An 18,930-nucleotide genomic window follows, 5' to 3' on the forward strand; every position below is an offset into this window, starting at 1 on the left:
CAGCCGTATGCCCAGGGACTATCACTGTTGATCATGTGTGCATGGAGGAAGTGGACACATAGTTAGCAGAGGCTAACATGTGGGGACAGGCTCTCTCCCTGCACTGCGATTAAAGGCAAAGAAAGCAATTGGCCTCTCTGGTCATCTGTCTTCCCTTCCGCCCAGCTCCCCCTTTACTGGGACCACTTTATTGACACGAGTAATGTATGAAGCCAAAAGAGGCCAGTTGTCTCTGGGTGAAGGCTGCCTTTCTTCATTGGTTAATACCATCGCTGATGCCATGGCTTGACGTGCGTTTGTGTGTGTGTGTGTGAGAGCAGAGGCGCTGTATGTCACCTGCAAGCTGCAGAACTGCACAGATGCCAACAAGGGCAAACCATTCCCCGGCTACATTGACCCCAATTCTCTGGTGGTGCAAGATGAGTATGTGTTTGTCCAGGTAGGTAATTGTCCAGTTTGCTCAGTGAAAAGCATTGGAGTAGTGTATGAGGCAGAAAGTGCACAGATTTTGTAAGACATTTTTCAAGGTCATTGTTAGAAGGGTGCTATAAGTGCAGTTTTGTGTGTCCCTGTGGAGATGAAAAATGCTTTATCTGTTTTTTTATGTGTTTCCAAAATGTTTTCACTTATCGGTTTCATCACCTCAAGGTGTCGACCGCAGGGAGGCCAATCTACTATGTGTCTGCTAAAAGAGATGTCTTCACTCCCATGAAGTTACCCAAGTACACCCTGCCCAAGGTATCAAGTACACTGTCTGAGTATAATACACTATACTCATGAGAACTTGGTGATTAATGAATAATTAATTCATCCTCAGCCGGAGTCCATGTCTTATGGGTCAACAACAATATATGAGGAAGATTTCAGCTTAGTTGTTAGTACTGAAGTTCGTCAAATTGTTTTGCATTCCGAGGTACATAATTTGCTTCCAGCGCTGTTTGGTATGTAAGCTGAAGTCGCAGTAAAGTGCCAGTTCATGGCTGGCTCTGCATGACACTCTCTTTGTTATTTATGGGCAAATCAAGGCCAAAAGTAACTCTCACAGTGTTTCCTGAATTGTTATTCTATGCTGCTGTGTGTGCGCATGGCCTCGCTTGTCACGTCCCCATTGACAATTAAACATGTTTTATTCAATCAAGCCCTAGGCGCCCCGGTTGCTGTCGGCTCACTGCAAGGTGTTATTGGCACAGTCAGAGGTAGATGAAGCACACAACCAAACAGCATGGCCTCAGCTGCATAATCTCTGCCCAATAAGCTTGACAAAGTGTTAATGATTTTAGTATCCTCTTAGTTCAAATATGTGAATACAAATGATTGAAACAACTCTGATTATTGAATATGATTAAACCCAGTAGGAGTGTGAGAGCAGTATACAATCTCAAAGTTTCTGTTATTCTCATGGAGACACGAGGTATATTTTTGGCTGTCAATTAAATCTTTCACAAATGTCAAATACAGATTGGAGTGCATTCATTCAGGTTTGGTGCTTATTTATTCCATTAATTTTGTAATAAATCAGTGTGACTGTTAATGTGTATTCAAAGAAAAACTAGTTGTTTTTTTATTTTATTTTATTCAGAATAACAATGAATACTATAGGGAATAATACAAATCACAAGAGCATTAAACACCTCATCTATGTCAATGTATTGCTGCCACATTTGCAATTTCATGAATTCATTCACTCAGTAGCTTTATATTACTGGTCATATACAAACAAAGAAACGAGAAACACTTCTTACTGCATTACGGTACAAAGGTATGGTACATAGTTACACAGTGTGCACCTAAAAACAGCAAGAGGATAAAAGAAAATATTCATCCATCCATCAGGGTCACGGGGGAGCTGGAGCCTATCCCAGCTGACTACAGGCGAGTGGCGGGGTACACCCTGGACTGGTCGCCAGTCAATCGCAGGGCCAAACACACAAAGACAGACAACCACACACTCTCACACTCACACCTAGGGGCAATTTAGAGTAGCCAGTTAACTTAATGTGCATGTTTTTGGTATTGTGGGAGGAAGCCGGAGTACCCGGAGAAAACCCACGCAGACACAGGGATAACATGCAAACTCCACACAGAAGGGCCCAGACCGGGATTCGAACCAGGAACCCTCTTGCTATGAGGCGACAGTGCTAACCACTGCACCACCGTGCCGCCCCAAAAGAAAATATTAAGAAAAAATTTTGTTACAGACTTAAATTATACTATAGTGTTAATAAGTGTTAATATTGTGTTCTGCCAGGACTTGCATGTGATCAGTACGGACGAAAACCGTGTGGTAGCAGCCGTGCAGGAGTGGAACCAGAATGAAACTTACAACCTGTATGTGTCAGACACGTCGGGGGTCTACTACACCCTGGCTTTGGAGAATGTGGTCAGCAGCATGGGCCCTGAGGGCAACGTCATGGTCGACCTCTATGAGGTAAGCAAACAATGATCTGGTCACAAATTATATCAAATCTCTGCTTCTTTTTCTAGTGCTGGAATAACCCCGCTTTATTTTTGGATTTGTATGCTACGCTAGGAGCCTACACCCCCTCAACCCCAAGGTCTCCAGTCCCTCAAATCTGCAGTATTCATTTTGACCGGTTTCTTCTTTTAAACTAACAGTATCAAATCAAGGCCTCCTAGATGAGCACCCAGGCCACAAGTTTATTGTGAACACTGATCGATATTTTAGAGTTATGAAGCAGAGATGATGAAATGTACTCACTTTGTCATTTTGGAAAGAAACCCTGCTGCTGTAGGCCTACAGCCTTCAGAGTACATTGTGTGAATACGAAGCAGCTTCAAAGTGCTGACATCAACAAAGGCATGGAGGGGATTGTGCCAGGGATATAGATTTTTAGGAGGCTGAGATTATTTCTTTCTTTGACGAATAACTGCAGATATTACTTCACAAAATTCACCTAATCCAAAGAGGAAAAAAGTGAATTAAAGGCTAATGTTGAGGCTCTGGAAAACATAGGCGCCAAACGTAGGATAAAACCATATCTCCGAATCTAATAATTAGGCTGTTGATGATGCTGCTCATGTCTTGCTGTGGCTTCGGTGATAGAATCAAATCCACTGTCTTGATTGGGGTCGCCACCCGAAACGCAGGATATGCTAAATCTCTCCTCCAAGGGAGATTGAAGTATCTGTCAATTACCAAAGTGGAGTTTCATTGCTTGATGCGACTGTCACTGACTCAATTCAGTATCCCTGAGCTATTCCTAAGGCCCTCCAGCGAGGAGTCTGAATCATTTAAGGTGCCCATTGATTGCTCAAAAGTCCCCAGACAGTCGATCATTTCCCACTCAATGTTTGTGGCTGTATTTCCTTTTGTTTGGAATACAGAAGAGGTGAGTGTGCGTGGCTGCATGTGATTTGCAGCGCATTGCATTCATTTGCTGTAACGTGACTCTTCAGGACATATGAAGTGTGCCACTGTTTTCAATTGGAGCTGGGAGATTCTCTCTTTCTAATTTCCCAGGTAGCAGGAATAAAGGGGATGTTCCTGGCCAACAAAAAGACGGATAACCAAGTAAAGACGCACATCACTTACAACAGAGGAAGAGACTGGAGGTTACTGCAAGCCCCAAGCAAAGACCTGAGGGGCAACGGCATTCACTGCGTGCTGGTCAGTGTCTTCATATCATACATGTTTTTATATGTGTGCGCTTCCATCAAAGAGAGGCCTTGACAGGAGTTGACTGATCCTTGCAGCAATGAGAGACCGAGCTCAGAAAGAGCGGCGCCCGTCAAAGCTGAGAGCTCTGAGGCTGCTGAGCTGAAAGGTCAGCCATTTTGATTCAGTCCAATAAGCTGACCTCCCATTTAAGCAACACAGAAAGAAAGAGGTGTCAGACAGAAAAGCAGACGCTTCTTCTTTATCTGTCTTTCTTACTCAGAGCCTCTGATAGTTGGCTGCTTCTCGTAGTCCAGTCGAGATTTTTTGCTCAGAATCCAAGTTTGGAAACTTGAAGTAAAGAATCTAGCATTGTGGTGTTCCCCGATGGAGCACACCCACTTCAGCCACACTCTTACAAGTCGCCAGAGTAAGATGACAGTGTAGATTTGATGGTTTGTGTCAATGCTGCATAGGGTGAGGGAAAAATAAAAAATAATCACCCTTTTTTGATAAACCAATTAGCAATTCTGTGGCATGGCTCGCCTTCTACCCATATTATACAGTCATTTGTCAGGAAATGTCAGAGTTTTAATAAACCTCTAAACAGCCTGTCACAACATGGCCTCCACCACTGGCATTTTGCTGGGTCATAATGAGAATTGTGTCGGTAAAGGTTAACCCAATCAAAATTAATGGTGAGACCAGCCAATGAGGAAATGGCGTTAGTAATAAAAGTTCTGACTTTGGACGCTCATCATCTGAGTGTGTGAGACGGCATTCGGGAGCCTCTTTTGAAGGTTTTGTGGCGATATCGTTGGCTCGGCTTGATAGTTAAGGTAATTGACTTTGTGATTTCTTTTTTCCGCAGCCATACTGTTCGTTACATCTCCATCTTCACGTGTCTGCAAATCCTTACACATCTGGAAACATAGCCAGCAGGGAGTCAGCGCCGGGGATCATCGTCGCATCAGGTGGGTGAGAGGGAATCTGTTCTGAGTGACATGTTGGGTCTTTCTTTGTGGGACTCTGAGGGGTTTTCTTTAAAAGCCCCTGTTGAAACTCTCTGACCTTTTTGTGGCAATTAATAAATAAACTTTTTGTATTTTTTGGCTGACAGAGTGAAACCTCTACCTGCACTCAGATGTTTTTTTATTCCTTTTTTCTCCTTGGAGATGTGAGCTGTTTGCTTTAAAAACAGAGCGCCCGTTGATACTCTTGATATCTTTTGTGTTTTATTTATAACACAGTAATTAAAAAAAACAATTCTTTGTAGTTCTTGACAAGAAGAATGACACCTCCACCTGCTCCTCACAGTTGTTGTTTTTTTACACTTTTTAAAGCCACTGGATTCAAACCAAAGTTACACTGTATGATTTAAAAATGCAGAAAATTGCAGAACGCAGAAAGCTGGTCAAACTCAAAAAGAATGTTAATCCGATTGAGATGGCGAAATGAATTCTGTATTGTACGGTTTGCTTAGATTTCATTCAGCAACGAGACGACAATGCAGAAACGAAAAGACTCATCTGGTTTTCTCAGAGTTATATTGCCATTCACAATTGAGCAGCGCGTCTCCTTTTTTGGCCTTTCTTTTCTCCATCCGTGGAGAGTGTTATGCTAACTCGAAGAGACAAAGACCTAGAAAGTCACTTAGACAGACAAAGCCAAAGGAAATCTGCCTCTTTCAGTTAGTTGAAAATCTTGGCATTCTGCTTTTCAGTTCAGTGATGTTTCCAATATGGAAATCCAGCTCTCAGCACTGTGCTTTTGTATGTAATTCGTTATTCGCAGGTTTTTGCTCTTTACATCTGTTTTCATTTGTTTGTACCTGTTCAACATAAGCACAACACGCATGAGTCATCTCACCTTTGAATGGGGCCAAATGACAAGAGAGAATAATCCTCATGGTTTAGCCTTTAGAGCACCGTTGTTCCCGCAGGAGAGAAAGCAGAGACTCTCATTGACTCAGTGGGGAGAAAACAAAAGAAATGGAGGAATATGAGATCAGCAGCCCCCCAGGTGAATTCACACCTCAGTGATATTTACTCCCGCATGGACCGGCACTGTCAATAACACATCGGCACACGCCTCAGGTGTCTGGAGAAGGCCAAGTTCGCGATAAAAGTATTGGTGTCTGGACCTCTGTGAAACACTGTGAATTAAACAGGTTTCAGGGATGTGGGAATAGAACAATCAACTGATGTTTGAGATCTGTCATTATTCAATAGCAAGATGGCAAGAATGAATGGACTGGGGAATCTGGCATTGTTTTGTCTTTAGTTTGTAAAATAACCAACATTTCTCTGTCTAATAGTGGCTTTACCTCACTTTAAAATGAATGTCTGCCCTCAAGGGAAAATGCAGTCCTTTCTGGGCATTCAAGCCATTGTTCTCATCACATCAGAAGATTTTATTCTCCAACTTTGATGGTGACATGTGGGGGATACAGTAACATTACACAGCTGCAAGGACCACCATCAAAGACAGATCTAATGCAGTCTATTCATTTTAAATTTCTAATAGTTATGAAGATGTACTTCTGGGTTCAGGTTTGCTGTAGTTGCACACACACTTCTCTATGAAATGAGTGACTGTAACTAATGTTTTGATTGTATTCACTTTTGTTTCAACCACACACACACTACAAAAAAAATAATTATAAAATGGGTTCAGTTCTGAAGGTCAGCTTCCTGTTGCTTGCATGGTTTCTAGTTTTCTTTCTCCACTCCTAACATAAGCAAGTTTGGTGAATTGAAGGCTCGCTGTCGTTTTGGGTGTTAATGTGTGTCTATGTGTGTCAGCCCTGTGATAGACTACACTTCTTGCCTAGTGTGATCTGGGATACATTCCAATTTTTCTATGTACTCAGTGATTGCAGCTGACAGTTGCAACCAACCCACAGCTCTGCACAGAATAAGCAGGTATGCATAATGGAAGAATGAGATGGACTTAGCAACTTTTAACTTGGAAAGATGTTATGATAACCAGGAATGATGGCCAGCATTTTTTTATTTTTTTTATTTTATTTTATTTTTTTTTCCAGAAAAGTCATTTACTTGAATAATCAAAATAACACCATCTCAGCCAATACAAAAGCAAAACCACAGCTTTTTTGTCTTTGACAAATTCCCTAGAGACACTCAGTGTTTTCTGTGTCAGTTGGTAAAAAACTACACAGAACCATAAAGTGCAAACTAGTATAAGTCTTCATATGAAAGTATTACTCAACAAAATGTGGTAGGCAACAAGACATGTTCTCTTTGCCTACTATAACCAGTAAGGGACAAAGGTTTGGGGACAAGGATGCTGGAGCAACAGTCAGACAGAGCTGTGTGTCTTTTTTAAATATGAAAGGGCTGCATTCAGGCTAAGACACTAAGTCTTTTTTTATTCAGTAGCTTGACTATGGAAGCCCATTACTGCCGGTGTAGTAATGAAGAAGATCATATAAATCATAATGGAAAACTTAGTCATTATTTTGAGATACTACATTATAATTTTGTGAAGGTCATTATTTGGAGGTTTCTCTATATAAGACCTAACACCCACCTGGAAGACATTGTTTTACTGTCCTCATCTGCTTAAATATTTGTTGGGCTGTCACCACACTGAGCGTAACTGCTAACTGTGTGTGTGCTGTGTTGCACACACACACACACACACACACACACATACCACACCTCTACATCACTGTAGCAAGGAGAGCATATCAACCATTGGAGGCCAGCAAAGGTTTTAAGAAGATTTCAAGCTGTTGTTCTGTTACACTCCTAAAACAGGTTTTGTAAAGCAAGTCGTTTCTCAACGAATCCTCAGACAAGGGAGCAACCATGCCTCTGCAACACTTACAGTTCTTTCCAGCCTAATGTTTATCTGCCTGGCACCAATTACAGACTAAATTAAAGCAATTACAGCAGTCTGCACAGCATTAGCAAAGCTTGTCTTAATATCATCAGAACTGCTGAAAGATGAATACAGTAATCTGGATTTATTGGTTAATTTAGGAGTATGGGCAAATGCTGCTCTGCACAGTAACAACAGATCTTCTGGAGCATTGTAATTACAGCCCCAGTCTGCAGCTGCAGGCTCCAGCCCCCCCGCTGCATAACCACTGCCGCTCTAAAGGCTCTTTGTAAAATTTGGAATTTGTTTAATCTCAAATAGACTTCATTTCCTGTGTCTAAATTATGCAGGTTCAGACCTCAAACACTTACTGTATTTTTGTCTTCTGTTGTCTGTTCTGCAAAAGGCTCCATTGGCTCAGAGCTGACCACCAGCAACGTCAGTGTGTTTATCACCTCTGATGCAGGAAACACGTGGAGACAGGTAAGGGGACTTTTCATTGTAATAATGTCCTACTGATAAAGTTAAACTTAAATTTGAGTTCGCTTTTTTTGTAAAAGTATAAACTTTAATGTTATGTTTTGATGATGATACAGTCTGCATTACACGAGAATCACCAACATTCCACTACCCCACAGGGGTCAGTTTTACACCCTGCCACAGCATCAGCAATACATTTTAAAATGCGTCGTTGAACTGTAGGCTGTAATAATTTGAATAATGATTTATGCTGTACTTTAAAGGCATAATAAGCAGCAATTATTGGTCACTATTGTAAACACACAATTAAGTGATTCTAGAGAAAGAGTTCTACAATGCCAACCAAAGTCTCCACTGTTGAAATGGTCAGGTGTGCCAGTACTTTTGTCTATATAGTGCAGTGTTTCCCAAACATCTTTGAGCCGTGGCACATATTTTATATTAGAAAGATTGTGCGGCGTGCTGCCAGGCAAAAATGTATGAATCCGCCCACCGAGAGTGCCAATCGGGTGGAGCCGGATTGACCCCCCCTCCCCCGTGCCGGCACAGCGTTTGGGAATCACTGATATACTGTACATTGTTTTGTTTGTTCCCATTTTGCCTTTAAATAATAAATACATTTAATGTGTTAGTTAGTGTGTTAATCACGTCTCATTGATGGCAATGACACATGTAATTAACACACTGGTTAAAACATGGGAATATTGGAGGTGACTCCACATATGGTTATGGCAAATATATGAAGGTCCAACAGCAAGACAGGCGACATCATAATTATTGAAACCCCCCTGCATGGTTTAGATGTTAACTTGTTCATTTAGTCCTGTTTCAGTTTGGCTTTCACTCCTACTGTCAGTTACAGTCTGACTAACGTTCTGTGTTGGCTCCTTGTAAATATTCAAACATGTACACTCCACCAAATATGTTACTAATCTTACAGACTCGCACCTGGAAATTAATTTTTCCAGTGATATACCCAATTGAATCACAGCCACTTGCCATATGGAGCACTATAAACTGACTGACCTGTTATCCTCTCACTGAAAATATCCTACCTCACTCCCTCCCCCTGATTTTATTATACGGGTTTTTAATCCGCATCCAATAGTGTTTTCCATAATCAAATGTAATCTTTGTGCCAGTGGGTGGCTCTTACTGCACTCGATCCTGGCATCTTCAAATTATGGGGCTTGTTTTTAATTAAACATTGCAAAGAAAAATGATTGCTTGGAACCTGATTTAGCAAGTTTCATGCTGTTTGTGCATGGTGTATTGTTACTTCGCTTACTTGAAGTATACAGCGTGGGTGTGAGCAGACGTGTTGGACATGCACACGGTAGCAAGCCACTGTATAGCAGACACTTTCTCTTTTTTTTTGTCCCTGTAGATCTTTGACGAGGAGTATGCCGTGCTGTATCTCGACCAAGGAGGAGCCTTAGTCGCAATAAGGCACACTCCGCTTCCCATCCGACACCTGTGGTGAGCCATCATGACAAAGATGCCATTTGTCACAGTATGACTAATTCCCTCGGAGGAAGCCCCAAGCCTTAAGTTAGTCTAACAAAAGCAAATGAGTTTGCCTTTGAACCAGGTAAAGATATTATTCTGAGTAGTAAAGCCATCAGCCATGGAGAATTGTTCTTTTACATTTGTCATTCACATTCACATTTCTGTGTTTGAAGCTGTAATGAGTCTAGCTTCTGCTGATCAGTGTTCACAGAGCAGAGCGCCTCAGCCCTGCTCAGAATATGAAATAAAGTTGTTAGACAACTCTCAGGGTCATTAGCATGTGCACACAGTCGGGCGGTGGAGGGGCGGAAGGTATCGGTGCCTTGTGCGACGGCTGTTTGTGTCCACAGGTTGAGCTTTGATGAAGGACGGCAGTGGAACAAGTACAGCTTCACCAACACGCCTCTGTTTGTGGACGGGGTGCTGGGAGAGCCTGGGGAGGAGACCCTCATCATGACGTGAGTGACAAAGATTGGTCAATGTGGAAATCTATCAATCACACTGAAAAATGTGTGTGTAGACATGGTGTGTGCGTGCTGTCTAATGCTGTAACCCCAACCAGTGCTGCTTGTATCTATATCCAAGCCTGCTCAATTCAGCCTTCCTGACTGCCTGTTTTCCTTTTTATGAATAAGAAAGATTTCTCTCAAGGTCTACCCAACATCAAACTGGCTGTCTCCAGATTATGATCACAGGAGATCAATGCTTTAGCAGCCGGCGACAGCGTGACTGCCCATTTGAAGAACATGAAGGAAAATGATCAAAATGAAGAAAAAAAAAATTCCTGAGAAAACAGAAAAGAAACTTTGGCTTAAAAAAGTTTTAACAGCATTAAAAATTGGGAAGAGCAGTGAGTGTGATTTGGCGGGTCCTCAGAAAGCAGATTTATGAAGATTTCTTTTGTGTTCTTTCACATTTATTATTAGAATAGACCAGAGCTGGAATGCGTGCATATGGTATGACACAGCACTACTCTCTCATTGCAGCAGAGATTTAGGACTTTGGGATGTGTTACCAAAGGGTTCCCACAGCCATTACATCAATGTTTCATGACACCTACCATAAATGACAGACTGACAGTAGGCTCTGTAGTCAGCTCTACAGGAGAGTGATAAGGCCCAGCTGGAGAGACAGAGAGGGAGAGAGAGGAGAGGAAAATGCACAGCAATAGTCTCAACAGGAAGAAAAGAGAGTCGTGGGGTGGGCGGGCAGCGTAAAGACAATGCTGGCAGGTTTTCACTGAGAATAAGTTCTTGAGGAGCCTCTCAGGCTGGCAGACACACCATTAGTTTTCATAAGACCATCATGCGCTGTTTTCTTATCAATTTGTACTCATTTTTACAGTAAGTGCCTGTCATGGTCGGGTGCACCGAAAGCTAATTGACAGATTGATTGTGATAAATATGTTGTGGTATGAATGTTGAGGGGGGAGGGCACTGCAGAGAAACACACCCACTCAATTTAGCTGGAGATGGAATATTTATCTGGTTAGTCTCATAACCTTGAATTCTGTTTTGTTTTTGACCATTGAAAATATATGGATATCCATTATGATTAAGCTTTCAGAAGACCTTAATGTTTTGTTGCAACTGCTTTGAACTCTCTCCCTCTCTCACACACACACACACACACACACACACACACACACACACACACAGACATTTGTGAAGCTAGAATTTGAAGGGCTGCGTCACGCAATTTCAAGTATCTACAACAGACATACCTCCAATAATGTGCTTGTTGGGGAGTATTTTCAGCTGCAGATCGATACACATTTGGTGTGGTGTTATGTAAACGGTGTGGGATCAACTATGTGGGAACTGTCATCATAGTTTAACAACAATTAAGGTGTATGGCACAGAGGAATAAGATGTATTTTAAAAGTGGGATCACTGGCTTTGATCAAGGTTGTTTTGCTCTTCTCATGGAATTTGTTGACAATAAGGAAAACACAGAATACCACCAGCCTAATGCTTCCCTAACACCAGATCCACGCTCATATAAGCAGCTTGTTTGTGTGCAATGACCAGCAGCATGCATTGCTATTTTCCAGGATATTTGGACACGTCAGTCATCGCTCGGAGTGGCAGCTGGTTAAAATAGACTTCAGGTCCATCTTCAACAGGAGGTGTACAGAGGCGGATTATCAGACGTGGCACCTACACAACCAGGTATGATCCATGCCAGCACAGAAATAAATACTGGACTTGTTTATCACACATCCTAACAGTGGGAAATATAAAACTCACATGCAAGAAAATCTTAAACTAGAGTCGCTTGCTTTATTTTACTGTCAAAACAGTCAATATGCCTTTTGATGTAATATGATTTTGAGCAAATTTTCATTGCAGCTACCTGAATCATCATTATTATAATGATGTGTTATTAAAAAATTGCTGAAAATTTGTCCAAAATCATTGGACCGATCATTTCCTACGTGATGAAAACTGAGTACAGTCATGAGTAGTAATAGCATACTTAGAAATCATTATCAGTTTGCAGCATCATCGACAGGTTATCCTGTTTTCTTATATGCAGAACACAGCTGCTTTGAGTCATGATATTTCAGTTACAAGCATTTCTCTGATGCTTGACGGATTGAGAAGAGAAGTGTGCAGAGAAATGCTTGTAATTGTAATCGTGAAATACTTCAGACAATATAATAAGTCAAATTCAAACTAGTAAAAAGAAAATAAGTGCTGCTGTTGCTTGAAAACTGCCCTTGATCTAAAGTATTTTGTTCATACTGCAGATGAAGGGAGGCTCTCTGACTTTTGTCCACAGCAGAGCCACACTGACTCATCTTCCTTTAAATATCACACGACATACCATAGGTCACTATGCGCTTAAATTTCCTTAAAATAAATAAGAGTATAATGAAAGTAAATAGTCAGATCAAACTTTAAATTTGGTATCAAAAAATTCAGAGTATGAGGTCAGAGGAAGTAAAAAAATGTGACCAAATTGGGTCTAATTTTGACTTTTTTGACATTCCAACATGAAATGCCAATAACCATCCAAACAGAGGCTCTGGCTTAGAGGCCCCGTCACGCTTTGGGCCCCTGGGTTTGCACTTAGAGCTGGAATCACTTCCTTGTTCACTCATTCACTTCTCCCAACAGAACAGATACTCAGTAGTTTACTCTATAGTAAGCAATAATGAACGCTTATGACTTACCGTCTCAGATTTCAGATAGACCTTAATATACACATCTGTAATCATCAAACTATTGCAAAAAGCTAATTTTTCTTTCCATTGCGTAGATGTTTGAGGTTATGATATCATGCACAGAGAATTCAGACCCTCGAATACCACTGCAGCAGTGATTTCAGAAACAGCCTACGTATCTAATGTCAGCACTCTTGGCTTATGGATGCAACTGCATTGCTGCAGCATCAACAAAATTCCTGAAGAGGATAAATGTTTTGGCTTAATGAGCTAATATTCCTAAATAAGACATCAATGAAATCATGTAAAGTCTGTCTGTTTTTTTGTAGCAGTGCCTGTTAAAGTTTGCTTGGTTTAAGCAGGCGCCTTGATCAAACGCCAGACGTCAATACTCAAAGTAATGTGTGATCACTGGCTGACCATCTCTGAGCAGACTAAAGCTGGACATCATTCAGGTCCCAGAGCACTTATACAGATTCCTGCTGATGCTTCTGAGTGAACAACCCTACCTCGCTGCATAAATTAAACCTGCCTGTAAGCCCCTCAACCTGGCCAGGCCTGAAGCTGAGCCAGAGACTCAGAGCGGGGCCTTTATTCATTTCCCAGTTCTGTAATTGGTTTAGATATCCATATGCTCAGAGCAGGCTGATGATCAAAACATACAGCACGGAGGACGACAAGAGTCCGAGCCAATTACAGGCCTAACATGCTTAAATAAGATACAGTAGGTCCTAGTGTGCTGCTAAAATAAACTGAACACTGCCCCAAAACAGAGGACAGTGTTTGTGCTTGGGAAAGTTAAGGACATGTTCAGGAGTCTGTTTGTGAATACAGCCAGATTTTTTAAGCATCTCACTACTGACACCTAATGCACAACGACAGAACGGTCTGGTAATAGAAACAGAGCAGCAGTGTAGTGAACGATGCAGGGAAACAGGCTGGTGTGATCTTCTCATCTTTTTTGGGTTCCAACTGATTTTATATTCTCTTCCCACATGTAGATATGTGGCTAAAAATGGATTGGGTGCTGGCGGCTTTTAAGCTCCTTCTTATTCGTTCACCTCAATATCACACACACACACACACACACAAATCTCTAAAAAGAAGTCAAGCAGCACATTCGCCAGTGTGACACTTGCAATGGTGAAACAGTTGTTGAGTTTAGCACACCACACAGCACAAGCCTGTAAATATTCACTGAACAGAAATGCACAACAAGCTTAAGTAAGGCAGCAGTGCGTTTCACACACAGTGTGATGCACACATGGTTGGTTGCATCCTGTAAATTATTTATGGTGGCAAGTAACAAGAGCTGCTCATTTTTTTTTAAGTCTCTCTGTGTGACTCTTGGTTGTGACTTGGAATGGGGCCCACAGGGCGAGCCTTGCCTCATGGGAGTGAAAAGAATCTACCGGAAGCTGAAGCCCACATCCAGGTGCGTTATGGGAAAGACATATTCGGTATCCATGACGTCAGGCCCCTGTGACTGTACGGAGGCTGACTTTGAATGGTGAGTGTATGTTTCTTCTTTACTTTTTCTTAACCATCCCACATTCAGTTCCATGTTATTCCCTCTGCATAGTTTTTAAAGGGGAATTTCAGCACATTTTACAAAGTCAGGTCACTTGTCATGAAGGCTTAACCTGTAAAAACATAATGTATTCTGTTGCTCAAGCAAGCTGTGTTTAAAGTTTGAGAATGTAAACTTAATGAGTTTATCAGTTTTAGATTAGTATTATCTTGGAATTTGTAATCCAAACCTAAGTGACTTTCATGTCCTCCACCAGTCAAAACTGTGTTTTTCTTCTTGTTCATACAGTTGAACGTTTGAGCCTCACTGTGTAGAATTATGTAGGTGTAGAGTGTGACACTATGAGGCTGAATTTTTTGTATGCCTAAATACATGTGGTGAGGGAATTTTTAACTTTAGAAAGCAATATTAAAGTGCCCTTTAAATGATCAACATGCATTAACACTGCATGAAAAGACTGTGGGTGTAAATCCCAAGTTTGCCTGAAAAAACGTTATTTCAAAAAAACAAAAAGCGCACAAAATAAGAAAGACCTGGCGAAGAGGTATAATAGTTTAATCTTTGTATTTGCAAATTGCAGAATACTTGTATAACAAGTTGTAAACCATCATTTGGAGGACATAACAAAAGTGAGAACAGCCAATCACAAACACAAATGTACATGGCACTGAGCCTTATGAATAGTGGAAATATATTTTCCATACGTCCCCGGATTTAAGGAAACCGGGTTGAAGTGACGGATTAAAAGATAAGAGATCACCGTCGTGGATAACTTCCACATTATAATTGTAGAGCAGCTCTGGCAGATTCTCATGGAGGCTGCCACTGCTAAATGGAAACCAGTCAACTGCTTAAGCATGTGTGTGTGTGTGTGTGTATGTGTGACTTCATATTACAGCTGCAGTAACAGAGAATATGTTTCCATATCCTCAAAACTGACTTTCTTTGAATTATCAGCAGTATTAATGTAGCTATTTTCTTTCTCGCTTTGGTCCCATATCTGCAGGTCTCCTGAGTGAGGCAGCTCTTAAGCACCATCAAAACCATAAATCACAAAGCCTAATAGCTTTCATTAACAATCACAACACTTTTGCATCTGTGTGCATGTCGCACTAATTGGGGCAATTTGTCCCTATCATTTTGGGGACATAGCTCTGCTCTGCCTTTTAATTTGTAGGACAAACAACTCGTGAGCTGTGTTTGAAAAGCAGCGAAGAGGCACAGAACAGTTGTTATTGTGAAGTCGATACTAAAATGACATTAAGTTTACATGCAGTTTACCACTATTCTGTTTCAGGATTTTCAATATTCAGTATGTTTGAAACGCAGAGCAGTTGATTGTTTTCATCTTGGAATTTTTTATTTTTTTTTTTCCATTTATTTGTCTGTGAGCAATCTCGATTGTTTTATGAATGTGTGCTACACTTGAATTAGTCTGTGTTTCATTTTAGAATTGAATTTTCAGGGCCTCAGGTTTATTTGTCTCTCCACTGTTTTCTTTGTGGCTCCTGAACTGTTTGTCTGTTGTGTCGGCTCATTACAGTGATTACGGCTTTGAGAGACGGACCAACGGCAAGTGTACCCCTGCCTTTTGGTTCCATCCATCATCCGTGTCCAGGAGTTGCACCACGGGGATGACTTTCCTTAACAGCACTGGGTAAGCACAGGCCAAGAGCAGAGTGGAAATGGTGCACCAGTGCGATTGAGTTGATTAGTTCAGGGTGCATTAATTAGATTCTGAGTGTCAACAAGGACAAAGTGAATAATTGAATTTTCAGTTACAACAATAATAAACTTGCAAGTATAAACCACTTGAAATGATGTTATCTACTGTAGAAGAAATAGTGTTTGCAGCAATGTCAAAAATTTGAATGAAAGACTCAATATCCTTTTCATTTCAAGAGTGCTTAAGGCACTATGACATTTCCAGCATATATTGACAGAGAAACCTCATCTCAAGGTCCATGCAGTGGGTATTCTTGAGCTCTCCATCATATCAACTTTTAAGTCAACATGGGCAAAAAGTCCTTGAAGTGTTCATGAATACAGAAAACAATATCATATGACTTCTCTCTGCTAACAATGGACACTGCTTTTTTTTCTTGGAGTTGTGGAATTTTTGAGGGAATTTTAGTGTAAAAAGTACACACTCAGATCTGGATATTCAAATAAAATGTCGAAAACATGGTGCATTCTCTCTCCAAGGTTAGATTTCTGCACCCTGTTCATACTGCTGTTTAAACCCATTTGCCCTATAAACAACACCTCAGGTATCGCAAGTAAAAGCAGTAAATGTCTTCAAGTGTTTCCTGTAAACTACATGAAGAAACTATACAGACTGTCACACATACTACATTTCCTCTAATTATGACCAAGGATCTCATTTATAACCATTGCGTAAACATTAATCAGAGATGCACGTTATCATAAACATTCAAGTCAGCGGTTGTGCTTGAAATGAGCCACAACTATTCCATAAGCAACTTTCAATTCGATAAGATATACGACAACTCCAATCTTAAATCAAAGTCCGCTCAACATTTCATCAGCCATGCCTCACCACTACATTCTCCATCCCCCGGAGTACAGAGTAGAGGGCCTAACTGTACGGTAACTGATGAAATTATCATCAGCTGTTATAGGAAGATCAAATAGCATTCAAGAATTGGAGAACAGAGCATCAGCAGTGACTAATATCTTTATATATATATCAACAGTGCATATATCACCAAGTACTATTTAGATTTCATTTAGTTTTTGTTTTGTAAGTCACTGCAGTAAAGGTGAATGCATTGTGAAGCACACAGAGAACACTGGAGACACGAGACCTCCACACTCTGCCCTCTACAGTCACCTCACCTGGCACAAATGCTCCACCTGCACATATGGCATTAAGTAATGTGTGGAAATAAAGCCAATGACAGCTCTCCACATGTTCATTATGAGTCCTAATCTTAATGCGGGCAAAGCTCACAAACAAAATTGAAATAAATAGATAAATTGTGTTTTCTTACCAAACTTCCATTTTCAAATGATATTCCAGGATCAGGGATACCTCAGTGTTGCTTTATTTTCTGTGGCGTTCAGTCTGATTGTTGCAAACAAGCAAATCTGTGGGTGGGCTTGCACCGTTCTCCACTGCTAGAAGCTAACCACCACCCCACCAACAAACACCTCCATTTCTGGGTCAGAAAAATTCCTTAATTCCTCAGACAAATGTGGGGTATGAGGCTCATCCATGTGTGCACATGGATGAGAGATATAAAGGGAAAACTGGCTGCCGTTGTGCATACGCAGTTTTATAAATCTAACAGGTTTTTTTTGTAGAGCTTTTGGTAGCATTTTGTGGTTTTAGAAATGCACCCCCAATGCTTATATTTACCTCAACTGCAGAGGAAGCAGGCTTATATTAGAGACATTCTCTCTGTATAGTATAGTTGTTCGTATTTTATTTATTATTATTTTATTTATATATTTCCTGTTCTCCATTTTCCCTGTTAAAGTTTTGTTACTGCATTGTGCTTCCACCTGGACTAAAGCGATGCACAGCACAGTGCAAGCATCATTACTAGTGTGTGACCTTTTAGGTGTATAGAAGAGCGCAGATAATTAATTTACGTTAGATCCTGCCCGTGTGTCAGGAGATTGAACATGGTATTAATAAGGCAGTTATTAATGAGAATTACCCCCACTTAGGCTGGGACATTACTGCTTTATTAACACTTATATTAACAGAACTTTATACGTCCTTGGTTATTCACCCAGCCTGTATTTGGGGGAGTCCTTTATTGGTTCAAGAGACCTGGCTTTTATTTGATGAAAATACAATATAGAGCATGGCAGACAGTAAACATGTACTTATCATCACAAGTGTGACTTTTGTGAAAGAGTTGCTTCACCTGTTCATTTTCTCATTAACCTCCAGTGTTTTCTAGCCATGCAGATTGTTTTGGTTTTAGGTGTCCAGCTTTTGAGCAATCCGCCTCCAATCTGATCCCATTTCTAATGCCCAGCTAGAAAAGATACACACAGCTTTTATAAATAACATTCAGAAATGTTGCAATCAGTCACAGATGCTTTTTGTGTTTTTTCCACCCCAGCTATAGAAAAGTGGTCTCTAATAACTGTACAGCTGGAGTCAGCACAGAGTACACAGCCAAGAGGCAGCACTGTCCCATCCAAGCACCTAAAGGTCTCCACCTGGTCACAAGCGAGGGCACTCTGACAGCCACGCTGGGCACCAATGTCACCTTCCTTGTTTTTCTGGAGGAGGTAAGCTGTTTTCAGTACTTCTCAAAAAGCCTCATGAACTGTCGTCCCAAGCACATGTCATTATATTCAGAAGGTAGACAAGCATGAAGTCTGAATTATGACTATTTTCTACATAACTCCACATTACATACTGAATGCAGAGTATTCCCTCTGCTCAGGCTGTCACGTGTGTCAAATCACACACTCTGACAACAGAAGCACTCTGTCACGTTCCTGTTTGGCTCTCCGGCTCAGTTAAAAACTGAGTTCTAGTTCAGTTGTTAAAAACATGGAGCATGGAACTGATGTTGTGTGCTGTGCCTCCTGCTCCATCACATTTTAAAAAAAATGTCCCCTGGCTGGATTGTTTCTATGGAGGCCTAAAACATTCAGTTCAAACCATGTTTCTAATCATAGCATTCACTCACTTTATTTGCAAACTAACAAAAACTAACTAAAATGTTTTATGTTAGTATCTAATATACAGTGTTATGGACTAACTAGACACATGTTATTAAATTACAGAAG

General features: G+C 40.9%; 1 protein-coding gene across 6 annotated transcripts in view; it reads left to right on the plus strand.

Moving 5' to 3' along the window:
- Positions 1 to 18,930, plus strand: part of LOC124065741 (VPS10 domain-containing receptor SorCS1) — a 151,624-nt gene that overhangs the window by 111,009 nt on the left and 21,685 nt on the right. For all 6 annotated transcript variants that reach the window (XR_006844490.1, XR_006844491.1, XM_046401440.1 and 3 more), the window contains exons 7-18: positions 321 to 439; positions 649 to 738; positions 2,249 to 2,428; positions 3,482 to 3,628; positions 4,488 to 4,590; positions 7,869 to 7,945; positions 9,330 to 9,421; positions 9,802 to 9,909; positions 11,505 to 11,622; positions 13,997 to 14,130; positions 15,695 to 15,808; positions 18,252 to 18,423. Coding sequence is in view for 4 of the 6 variants with exons in the window: in XM_046401440.1 (XP_046257396.1) it covers positions 321 to 439; positions 649 to 738; positions 2,249 to 2,428; positions 3,482 to 3,628; positions 4,488 to 4,590; positions 7,869 to 7,945; positions 9,330 to 9,421; positions 9,802 to 9,909; positions 11,505 to 11,622; positions 13,997 to 14,130; positions 15,695 to 15,808; positions 18,252 to 18,423 (1,454 nt within the window). In the remaining 2 variants the exon portion in view is untranslated. The remainder of the gene's footprint in view (positions 1 to 320; positions 440 to 648; positions 739 to 2,248; positions 2,429 to 3,481; positions 3,629 to 4,487; positions 4,591 to 7,868; positions 7,946 to 9,329; positions 9,422 to 9,801; positions 9,910 to 11,504; positions 11,623 to 13,996; positions 14,131 to 15,694; positions 15,809 to 18,251; positions 18,424 to 18,930) is intronic.

Source organism: Scatophagus argus, chromosome 2 (genome assembly GCF_020382885.2).
Source record: "Scatophagus argus isolate fScaArg1 chromosome 2, fScaArg1.pri, whole genome shotgun sequence".
NCBI lineage: Eukaryota > Metazoa > Chordata > Actinopteri > Scatophagidae > Scatophagus > Scatophagus argus.